Consider the following 12,335-nt stretch of genomic DNA (forward strand, 5'->3'; position numbering starts at 1 on the left):
TGAGTTTGTGTTATTTCTGTTGTCCCTAGCCCAGTAAGACCCTGCTTTGCGCACAATTAAAGGATACCTAATGGCTAGGTCTGCTTTTTTACGATTGCCGGATCTGCCTACATTGTTTGAACCACCAGTTGTGATGCTTTTTCTCAAAGAATTACTCCTTCGCCATTTTTATTGTCCAGTGGTACTTGAATTTAGTTTGACTTTTCTCATGTGTTATCCCTTTGAACCTCTGCACAGCAAAGGAGCGAGCTGCAATGCCCTCTGTTAACCTTCCATATACCACAGTCTAACCAGACAAGCTGGTCCTTAGGACCCTTGCCTCCTTTTTGCCAAAGGTGAAGAGTGCTTTTCAAGTCTGGCAAACCATTACCCTGCCAGCGTTCTGTGCTTCGCCTCACCCATCTAAGAAGGAGGAGTAGAGAGTACATTGCTTGGATCCTAAAAGCTCAGTTCCTACATAGAAAGTACCAGACATTGGGTTGGTAACCAGCTGTTTATTATATTCACGGGAGCAAAGAAGGGCAAGGCAGTGCAGAAAAGAACCATTTCTTGATGGATCGTGCTCTGCGTTAAGATCTGCTATGCCTTTGCTAAAAAGCAGGCTCTTGAATGCTTACTTACTCATTCCACCAGAACTAAGACTGCTACCACTGTGTTGTCACATGGACTTCCTATTCTGGACATTTGCCAGGCTGCTACGTGGGCACTACTTTTTAGACAGCCACATAGGCATTTTGCCTGCTCAGTACTGTAGAATTTTTTGGATTAAGCTGGTTCAGACCCACCACACCTGGGAGGTATTGCTCTGGTATCTAATAATAAGGTGAGGAATCTGTGGTTAGACATCTCTATCAGAAGAACGAGTTATTTGCCTTTGGTAACGTTCTTTCTGGTAGAGACTCTATTTAACTGCTGATTCCACAATGAATTCCAACCCCAACCCCAACCCCCCCCCCCCCACCCCCCCACCCCCCCCACCCCCCCCACCCCCCCCACCCCCCCACCCCTTTCCCCCTCCTCCCTATTTTGTGAACTGGCTCTTTTTCCACCTAAAACGGTCCCAAGTTTAATTTCTGTACGCTGGGTGCAGGCGAGGCTGATGTCCGTGTGCATAGATGGTGCCTATATAGGCCATCTCCCATCATTGCCGGCACAGAAAGACATTGATGTAGAACCGCCGGCCCCACCTTCAGGTGTGCAGTGGTACTGTTAACAATGTTTCTGATCGACTGAAGCCTGGGGGCAGTAGTCAGAAGGTGAGGACTCCATGGTTAGGTAGCGTCTCCTTCAGAAAGAGCGTTACCAAAGGTAAGTTACTTGTTCTTCCTGTACAGTTATGACAACTGTGGTCAGCGGTGCATCTGGCAAATTAGTTTCTCATTAATGGGTGCCCACACCGTACCTGAAGAGACTTCTCCTTATGCTTTTCTTTGAATATTATAGACTAATCTACTTGTTCTAATCCTGCTGTCTTTATAAATGTATCTCGATAATGCTCTACCTGCTGACTTTCAACTACTTTATGCTATTATTTTCATAAACCTCCATAATTATCATGGTTGTATAAGGTGAGCTAAAGTTTGTGGAACCTTGTTTTTGATTGTGTAATTAACGTCTGTATGGCAGCCATAGATGTCCAGGTCTGGACAACTACTGCCACTAAAACCTCCATTCAGAATTCCCGGTTAACTCATCGGGGAGGTACCAGGGCAGAAATAATGATTATGGGGTATATCTCTACATGAGTTAATTTACGCAACAAGTTAAATTCACTGGAATGGGAAATAACCTGCCAAACCTAGAAATATTTGGTGCTTCTTCACAGATTCTGCTTGATTCCAGAGAGTTTAATGAATAAATTCAGTCTATTCCGAGCAAGTGATGAATCTCTGTAGGGGCATCTGTGCGGGTCACAGGCTATTGGCAGGGAAGGTGTCGGGTAAGTGAGGAAGCTGTGGCCTCTTTGAAGCAATGCCTACTCCTCCTGGAGTGATGAAGGGGGAAGGTGGGTCCGGGATGTGTTTCGGCATGCAGCCTCTGCCCCTGTCCCCATGCCACAGAGTTTTTGGTAAAACCGGATCTTGTGTTAACGGACCCCGTAATTTCGGGTTCAGAAACACTAGACCTCTGTTTCCTAGAATGGTTTCTCCCAGACTCCACCCTCCCTAAGGGAGTGTTGGCTATACCTCCCCAGTCATCTTGTAATACGGCCTATATCTTTTGTGTTTTGTTTCAGTTTGGGCAATGTTTATCTGAAATTAATGAAGCTTACAAATAATTTTCAAATTAATGGAGACCATAGCTATCACAAACGTCTGCTATAGAAACAAGCCAATTGTCAAATGTCTGTGTCCTGAAAATCATACCAAACTGAAGTATATTAGGGCTGCAAACAAAAATCTTGTTTGCTTTTGCATTTTGTTTTAGGTAATGCAGATGTTTTGTGTACAAAGGAGAAAATAGTTCTCTCTGCATTCCCAATGAAAAGTGGAGTTTTGGCACTTGCTTACAATTTAAAATAGGCGAACAATTTTATTTTTTGTGCTTCAGGGAATTGAAAATAAAAACTAGTGATTTACATTCTGTTGGATTGTTATTTTTCAAAGTTAAAACATAAAATGAAAATTTAAGGGAGAAAATTGGTGTTAGTGGCTCTGTAATGTGTACATGTATTTTATAAGTGGTGCTATATTTTCCCTCACAGGAGGATAGGTTCACAATTTCACAACCTGACGCAGAGAATCGGATTTGCAGGTTGCCGGAGTCCTCGACCCAAGATGAGAGTCCTGGCACAGATACACCGTTAACTCAGCAGTTTGCAGGTAAACCTTTAGTTCTGATTTCTAACAGGAGCTAAATAGGAACGGCCACATCCGCTATTTACAATCGGTTATTTTCTCTACTTATTTATTTTATGTCTTATTTTAGTTCTTGTTATTCTTCTCTAAAATCCAGAGCTTTGAGTGTGTGCCACTCCTAAATGAGCTGGTGTATAAACAATCTTATTCTACTGCTTTTTACTTTAACCCCTTGCATGCCCGCCCCTTTCTCCGCCCAGTGCCGCGCCTTGCATTAGCGGGCGGAGTTCATGACGAGCTGGACTCGTCATGGGCACAGCGCCACCGCAGCCCATGACGAGTCCAGCTCGTCATGGGCACTGAAGGGGTTAAACAGCAAAGGCTCATTATGGTTTGTAAGGCATTGTAGTAGCAGTACTATGAAAAGCTTAAACTTGTTGTCCCTCATAGTCTAATTGCATACAAAAGGGAAGGATTACATGGGAATGTTCATCTTCAAAATGTAAGTCTTATTGATATAAAGATGGTACCTATCTAACTCTAAAGGTATTGGGCTCAAGCGCAATGTTCGTACTTATTAGTCCTTGACTGGAAATAACCATTGCCACAGTAAAAGCGAATACTGCTGAATAAAGATGTCTGTGATATGATTAAGAATAGGGGAACAAGTACTGTCTATTGAATAGGGGTCTCAGAACGTGTGCAAATTATAAGGCATGTTGGGACAGTGCGTATGGGTGACGATGGCTGCATTTTGCTGAATCTCTGACCTGGATCTTGCTTCAGGGCGGTTCAAGATTCCAGGCAGCTCTGACAATTGTGAATTTGGACATAGGACATTTTTCTGCCATGAATTTATAAAGCTCCAGTGGGACCAACCTGTTTCAAGTATCTGGTCTTTGGTTCCACAGCAGCTGCTACAAGTTCAGTAGCACCCAACGAAAGGAGGATATTTCTTCTCAAAAAGTGACAAAGCCCCTTTCTGCGTTTGGCATTTTGAAACGTTTCAAACTTGTTTTTGTGTGACTCCAATTCTTTCTTGGGGACCAAGCCACTTGTTGTATCCGACCAGGGCCCTATCACACCTCAAATCATGCTTGGATCCCAGTCTACATCTTTAAAAGATTTTTTTCGTTATATTGCAATTGGGTGTGGAATTTTGTTTTTGTGTGACATTTGTTACTGTGTATACACTGCTTACATACTTCATGCATTGCCTTTGATTTAAGTCTGGCTGCTTTGTGACAGGTTAACAGGTATTGAACACAGGTTTATTTTATTTAATTTGTGTGACATCTTGCAGGAAGTGGCTTTATCCTTTGAGGTGTACACTTGTCCACCCCAAATAATAATCTACTATCCTACAGCTCTGATAATTGCCCAGAGTTCTAGAAATAATTTTCCTACGTGGATGTTTTCTTGTAGACAGTTGTTGATCAGAGTTGACATATCTTGGTAGCATCCTGCTACAGAGAGTCTTCTTTAGTTCTTTCTTGTGAAGATACCGTTATCACTGACAGCCAATTTCTGTCTGATTTATCTAACTCTTTTTATCTGTAGGCTAGCTAAACTTTACAAACCTTTCCTCTTTCAGTAATGCATCTTTCTGTTACATCATCACCTGAAAATTTGCAAAAGGCATTTCTTAAGAAAAAAAGAGATTTCATTCAGCAATCTTCTAAAAGACTTGAAGAAATAAAAATTAAACCGAGACATTCCAAGAAACCTGCACAAACTGTCCTATCAAAAAAAGAATCTCCACAACTAGCTGCACAAACTGACCCACCTCTTGGCTCTGGTAAGCATGCAAATGTATTGGAAAAGGTTAAAAGAATAAGATTGGGAGCATGTGCCGAAAGGTTCTGGAATCAAGGAGGAAAATACTCCAGCAGATACTTGAAGTGACAGCAATTCAAAGGCCCATGGCAGGTGTGGATTTATTTAAGCAAATGTATACTAAACAAACTGGGGAGAAGAAAGTACTCAAACCCAAGGAATCTGTTGGCATAAATATGGGGAAAAAGAAGACAAAAAAAGGAATTCGCAATGAGTGTTGATACAGTTTGTGTTGTGGTGGTGACAATTTAATGATTGGAAAATTAAAAATGATAAATACTAAGATCCAATAACATAGATGATGCAAAATGTAGCATTGCACAAAACTGTTTAATGCTTTTGTGAAATGTAAAACTGCTTTTTTCTGTGCCACGACTGAATGCGAGTAAAGACAGCCTAGTGTTAGGGCAATAAAGGACGTCTGGTGAGTAATACCAGAGGCTTTTGCTCAATTACAGCACATCGGCACTGGGTGGCAGGGAAAATGAAAATAAAGTAACAAGTAATTTACGATATGCAGCTTAGGTTATAAATACTGGACAATCAAATTGTTTCCACTATAAATTTAATCTCTAGGTGCACTCCCTGAAGGAGACAGCTGCCACAGTTCCTGCTACCAATAAGTGTTATACACGGCCTTTATAGTCCATTAATTAGAACTTTATTTGTTAACGTGAACTCGAAAATTGTGCAAAGCAACTAGTTATCTCTCTGTGACACGGATCTGTTTTCTTTTTGACGTGTTTCTCTTCAGTAACTTTATCGCAAATCCGTAAGAGAAGGTCATTAGAGTCAAATGTATATGTTTTTCTTTACTCTATTCAAATACATATACCAGCTTACTCTTTTCATTCATGTTGTACTGGAACTTCTTTAGAGTTATATAGTGTGCTATTTCTCCAATGGCAATTAGAAGTTCATATTTGTTTTTCCATATCCTGTCATGTTCAAAGAGATATTTGTTCATTACATTGGTTAGACAATATAGTATATGCTGAAAGGGAGTGCTAATGGTTACATGGAATATATGGTTAGCCATCACTTCACAAATCCAAAGGATACTGCGGAAAATTGATTCTCTCAGTGAACAAAACTGAAAAAAGGGTATCTTTATGTTGTTGGAGGCTTGTGGTTGTTGGACCTACAATCAGCAATTTAAACTTGTAATTCTAATATAGTGACTACCATGAGCAAGGGCATCCTCTAAATATTCAACGTAAGCACACTCCTGTATTCCTGCTTAAAATGTCTATGAAAAAAGTATCACGATGTTTTAAGTTCATTTGGCTCCCTTTTTATTCTTTGTTGGGAAACCCATTCTCAAATGTCTTAATTATACTAAACCTGTGATCTGATAGACTTCTAGCTGCAGATTCCTTACCTTTGAATTTCCCAGGCGTCCGGTCGGATCCAGAAACTTTTGCTGAGCAATACTCCTTGTCGCGCCGTCGGGTGGCTCAATTTGTCTCCGCGTCTGTAGCGTTGGGTATGACGGCGCAGTGCATATATAGGCACCACCCAGGCACGCGGACGTCATTTCTTATCTTTCCGCCCAGATAAGATCTGATCCAGGAAGAGCTACCCATCTGTTGCTTTTTGACAGATTTTCTTCTCAACTTTTGTCGATTTCGAAAAAAAATTCCATCTTCATGTGCGAGGGATGTCTTTGAGGAAGACCGGTTTCAAGCCGTGTGGTGCCTGCCACCGCATGATGTCGGTCACCGACCCCCACCTCATCTGTGTCTGGTGTCTCAAATGCGACCATGACTCAGTCGTGCTCGGACTGCTTGGCCATGGCTCCCAAGGCCTTGAGGGAGTGGGCGATGAAGCTCCTCGCAGCTCGGCAGTCGACACCGTCGAGCCAGACTCCGTGGAGGTCCCTGTCCTGATCGAAGAAGTGGTCCCGCAACCCTGAGGTCCTCGGGACACTCTGGGTTGAGGCATAAGAAGAAGAACTCCAAGTGGACTTTATCTTCACCTCGGCTGTCGTTCGTCAACGAGAGACGTGTAAGGAGCACCGATGCTCTAGGCACGGTTCCGCTGAGCCAGAGCCTTGGTTGACTTCGCGCCTCCTTCCCTTTCCGTTAGCCGGAGCGACCCCCGCTCAAATAAAATAATTTATCTGAAAGAAACACGTTAGTTAGATTCCTCACCTTAGAATATCCCCAGGCGTCAGACTGGATCCGGAAGATTTTTCGTCAGCAATACCCCTTGCGCGTCGCTAGGCGTCGTCTGCGGCTCCGCGTCCGTCGTCGGCGTCGTGCGCCGGGATGACGTCGTCGGAGTACTTAGACGCCGCCCTCGCGCGCTGACGTCAGTTCTTCTTTTTTCCGCGCCAGTAAGCGCAGATCCGGGAGAGCTACCCCTTTTAGTCTTTTTTGACTAAATCTTTTTGATCATTTTTGATCCTTGTCTGTCGACATCTGGTGCCGGTAGGATGCCTGGGTTCAAGGCTTGTGAGGATTGTCATCGTCTGATGTCGGTGACCGATCACCACCGCCGGTGCCTCTACTGCTTAGGCCCCGACCACGACGCGGAGTCGTGTAACGACTGTCAGGCCCTGACTTCGAAGGCTAGGCGGGAGCGGTCCCGCAAGCTTCTCGAGCTTCGCCACTCGGCTCCGCGTCGTGCGCGATCCCGGTCCAGGAGGAGGTCCAAGGATCGCTCGCGGAGCCCTAGCCGACGCCATCGCTCGTCCGGCTCCAAGTCGTCGGGTAAGTCCAAACGCTCAAAGAAGTCCAAGAGGCGACATCGCTCTTCGGACTCCCCTCGCCGGTCGCGCGACTCGGCCGAGGGTCAGGGTGGTTCCACCCCCGCGGCTCCGGCGGAGCCGCAGGTGCCGCGTCCGCCCCCATACCTTCCGGTCCCTGGGGCTGACGCAGCGCCGGCGGAGATCAGTGCCTTCCTCTCGGCCATGAGGAGCCTGGTCCCGCCGTCGACGCCCGCTGGCGCGCCTTCGGGCCCCGCGGACTCGACTGGGCGACCTCGCGTGCCGGCGGCTCCGGCCCCGGCGCCGTCGACGACTCCGGTCTCGACGCCGCAGGTCCCCGCGGGGCCCTTGCCTGGGCCCCAGTCGACGCCGGTTGACCTAGTCACTCCTCCACCGGCGCCGACGCCTGAACCACCGACGCCGTCACCGGCGCCGCCGACGCCTGTGACGCCGACACCCCGGTTTAGCCCTCATCCGGACCCGACGCCGGCACGGCGTCCGCCGACGCCGCATCCGGCGCCGCTTGAGTCCTACCATCTCTACAGTCCGGTTCCGATCATTCCTCCTGTTTATCAGGAATCGGAAGAAGGGGGCGACTGGGAGGGGTTCGAGGACCCTCTGGCTGTTCAGTCACAGCTTTCTCAGGACTGGGCAGATGAACTGGGGGAGGCCAGTGGGCTGGACACCTCGCCAGACACTGGATTCACTTCTCCTCCGACCGTGGCTTCGGAGGAGGGTGCAGCATTTTCTGTGGTGCTGCGCAAGGCGGCCGAGGCCCTTGGGCTCGAGTTGCCTGCCGTGGCTGTGAGGACTAACATCCTCACTGAGGTGCTTCAAACCTCAGCAAGCTCCACTGAGCCTCTGCTGCCGTTCAACGAGGCCCTCACTGACGTTCTGCAGGGCACCTGGTCCAAGCCCTCCACAGTTCCTCCTGTGGATAGGAACGTTGCCAGGCGCCACCGCCCTGCTCCGGGCGACCCCAGTTTCCTGTCCCAACACCCCACCCCCGAGAGTCTGGTTATCCAGGCCTCTACTTCCCAATCCTCCTTCCCGACCGCTCCGCCGGATCGGGATTCCAAGAGACTCGAGCAGTTCGGCAAGAAACTGTTTTCGTCCCTTAGTTTGGGCCTGCGGTCCTTAAATACCGCCTGTCTCTTGGACCGTTATTCCCATTCCCTGTGGGATACGGTGAAGGACGTGCTGCCCCTGTGTCCGGAGGAGGTCCGGACGCGTCTTTCCCAGGCTTTGGCCGATGGGAGGGATGCAGCACGGCACGCCATACGATGTGGGCTTGACACCACGGACTCGCTGGGTCGGGCGATTTCCACCACGGTGGCGCTCCGCCGCCACGCCTGGATGCGGTCCACGTCATTTTCCGGGGATGTCCAGACAACCCTCATGGACATGCCCTTTGATGGCACTCGCCTGTTTGGTGAGAAGGCGGACAGTGCGCTGAACCGCTTTAAGGACTCCCGGGCTACGGCCAAGTCCTTGGGCCTCGCGGCTCCGCGGGCGCACACCTCCGCTTTTCGCCCCTTTCGTGGCCAAGGAAGGGGCGCCTCCTCACGTCCGCAAAGCCACCAGCCGCAGAACCAACCTGCGCGTGGTCGCGGACGTGGCTTCCGCCGTGGCGGAAATGGAGGCCGACGTGGTCAGCCCACATCCACCCCGGCAGCATCCGCCTCAAAGCCTTCCTAGTCCGAGCTTTCAGGCCCATACCACGCCAGTGGGCGGCAGAGTTCGCCATCACCTGCTCCACTGGCGGTCCATAACATCGGACAGGTGGGTGCTGCAAATCGTCCGAAGGGGCTACCCCCTCCCCTTCGAGACGACCCCTTCAGCCATGCCACCGCAGCACCACCGTATCTCGGGGGATCATTTGGATCTTCTCCGCGAGGAAGTTTCGGCTCTCTTGGCCAAGGGGGCCGTCGAGCGCGTTCCGAGTCCAGAAGTAGGTCGTGGTTGTTATTCCCACTACTTTCTGGTTCCCAAGAAGGGCAAGGGGGGCCTACGCCCTATCTTGGACCTCCGGAACGTCAATGCCTTCCTCCGAAAGGAAAGGTTCAAGATGCTAACGTTGGCTCAGGTTTTAGCTGCCCTAGACCCTGGAGACTGGATGGTAGCGTTGGACTTGCAGGACGCTTATTTCCACATCCCCGTCCTGCCGGCCCACCGGCGTTACCTGCGGTTCACGGTGGGCCAAGAGCACTTTCAGTTTACCGTGCTCCCCTTCGGCCTCACCAGTGCCCCTCGGGTGTTCACGAAAGTGATGGCGGTGGTCGCAGCTCATCTGCGCAGATCAGGGGTTCCAGTCTTCCCCTATCTCGACGACTGGTTGTTGAAGGCGGGCTCGCCCCAGGCAGTCGTCTCCCACCTCCAGACTACGGCGGATCTCCTGCATTTGCTGGGGTTTTCCATCAACGTGCCGAAGTCACACCTGAGTCCCTCTCAGAAGCTCCTCTTCATCGGAGCGGTTCTCGATTCGGCGCGGTTCCGGGTCCATCCACCGGAACAGCGGGTCCGGGATATACGGGCCCTGATTCCCATCTTTCGGCCTCTATCCCGGGTTTCGGTCAGGCTAGTGTTGCGGCTTCTGGGGCTGATGGCTTCCTGCATCCTACTAGTGCATCACGCCAGGCGGCGCATGCGGGCTCTGCAGTGGGACCTGAAGTTTCAGTGGGCCCAGCATCACGGCAACCTGTCCGACCATGTCTTGATCTCGGAGGGCACTGCACAACAGTTGCAGTGGTGGCTCACGGACCGCGAGTGGGTCAAGGGCAAGAGCCTCTCCCTTCCCCAACCAGAGCATGTCGTAGTGACGGATGCGTCCCTCCTGGGATGGGGTGGCCATATGGGAGAGGCGGAGATCAGAGGCCTCTGGTCTCCGGCGGAGTCTCGTCTCCACATCAACCTGTTGGAGTTGAGAGCGATCCGGCTTGCACTGAAAGCCTTCCTTCCCTCTGTCAGGGGAAGTGTCGTGCAGGTGTTCACGGACAACACCACCGCCATGTGGTATTGCAACAAACAGGGCGGGGTGGGGTCGTGGACCCTTTGTCAGGAGGCTCTGCGCCTCTGGACATGGCTGGAACACCAGGGCGTCACCCTGGTGGTTCAACATCTGGCGGGCTCTCTGAACGCCAGAGCAGACGAACTCAGCCGCCGGTGCATGATGGATCACGAATGGCGTCTGAACTCCGAAGTGGCGCAAGGCCTCTTTCAGCGGTGGGGAGAGCTTTGGTTAGATCTATTCGCCACCGAAGAGAACGCGCAATGTCAGCAGTTCTGCGCGTTGGAATTTCCAAGGCGGCACTCGCTCGGCGACGCTTTTCGTCTCGAGTGGAGTTGCGGTCTGTTGTACGCCTTTCCGCCTATACCACTTCTGCCCAGAGTGCTGAAGAAGATCAGGCACGACCGGGCCCAAGTCATCCTGGTGGCTCCGGATTGGGCACGAAGATACTGGTATCCCGAGCTACTCACCCTGAAAGGTTATCTTGCTGCCATCTCCGCCTTCTTGCGGCTTCCTGATCAGCCTTCTCTTTTCAAGTCCCCTGTGGTTACACGCTTTCTCAAAGGCATTACACACACGTTCCCTCCTGTCCCTTTTGTGATGCCTCAGTGGGACTTGAATCTGGTTTTGACATTCCTGATGTGCGCTCCCTTCGAGCCTCTTCACAATTGCCCTCTTCGTCTTCTAACTCTAAAGACTGCTTTTCTGGTAGCCATCACCTCGGCTAGACGGGTGAGTGAGCTCCAGGCTTTATCTTCAAAGCCTCCTTTTCTGTCTGTTCATCCGGACAAGGTTGTCCTTCGGCCTCGTCCCTCCTTTCTTCCTAAAGTGGTGACTCCATTTCACCTTGGGCAGTCTGTCACCTTGCCCACCTTCTTTCCGCCTCCGCATCCTTCCAAAGAGGAAGAGAGGCTCCACCGTCTGGACCCAAAACGTGCGCTCTCCTTTTATCTGGACCGCACAAAACAGTTCCGGGTGGACGACCAGCTTTTTGTTGGGTACGTGGGCGCTAAGAAGGGGAAAGCTGTGCACAAACGAACCATCTCTCGGTGGGTCGTTTTGTGTATAAAAATCTGCTATTCCTTGGCTAAAAAGGACCCTCCTGTTGGGCTGCGCGCCCATTCTACTCGGGCCACGGCGGCTACTACTGCCTTGGGACGGGGAGTCCCTTTGCAGGACATCTGTCAGGCGGCGACGTGGGCTTCGCTACACACGTTTGCCAGGCATTATTGCCTTGACAGCCAAGTCCGGAGGGATGGCTTCTTTGGCCGTTCTGTCCTCCAGGACTTTCTGGTGTGATCTTGGTTCGCAGACCCACCACCGGGGATGGTATTGCTTGGGTATCTATTCTAAGGTGAGGAATCTAACTAACGTGTTTCTTTCAGATGAACAAGTTACTTACCTTCGGTAACGATGTATCTGTAAGAAACATTAGTTAGTTAGATTCCTCACCGACCCTCCCATCCTCCCCGTTCTGCGAACTGACATCTAGGGTTAAGGTTATCCTTTTCAGGCCCCTAGATTTTATTTTTGGCACCAGTGTCGGTCTTTGCATGGCTCTGCGTTCCTGGCGCGGAAGGCTATGTACAAGAACTGACGTCAGCGCGCGAGGGCGGCGTCTAAGTACTCCGACGACGTCATCACGACGCCGACGACGGACGCGGAGCCGCAGACGACGCCTAGCGACGCGCAAGGGGTATTGCTGACGAAAAATCTTCCGGATCCAGTCTGACGCCTGGGGATATTCTAAGGTGAGGAATCTAACTAACTAATGTTTCTTACAGATACATCGTTACCGAAGGTAAGTAACTTGTTCTACCGGGCCATGCGCAGCGTATTTGAACAGGCAGACCCTGCTAGTGAGCCTTGGGCCCGGCAGAGTCGGAAGGGGCCCCATCAGGTTCGATGCAGTCTTCTCCGGCCACAGCACTGGTAGGGTCTCTTGGATTTGATCCCGGATCCGGGTCGACGCTGGTCATGCCAA

The 12,335-nt window shown here is 50.2% G+C and overlaps 1 protein-coding gene across 3 annotated transcripts in view; it reads left to right on the forward strand.

The window, feature by feature from the left end:
- The window catches only part of CEP295 (centrosomal protein 295), a 510,218-nt gene that overhangs the window by 461,207 nt on the left and 36,676 nt on the right, over positions 1 to 12,335 (forward strand). For all 3 annotated transcript variants that reach the window (XM_085621392.1, XM_085621393.1, XM_085621394.1), the window contains 2 exons: positions 2,705 to 2,822; positions 4,393 to 4,596. In XM_085621392.1, the coding sequence (XP_085477518.1) occupies positions 2,705 to 2,822; positions 4,393 to 4,596 (322 nt within the window). The remainder of the gene's footprint in view (positions 1 to 2,704; positions 2,823 to 4,392; positions 4,597 to 12,335) is intronic.

The sequence above is a fragment of the Triturus cristatus genome, chromosome 8 (assembly GCF_964204655.1).
Source record: "Triturus cristatus chromosome 8, aTriCri1.1, whole genome shotgun sequence".
Lineage (NCBI taxonomy): Eukaryota > Metazoa > Chordata > Amphibia > Caudata > Salamandridae > Triturus > Triturus cristatus.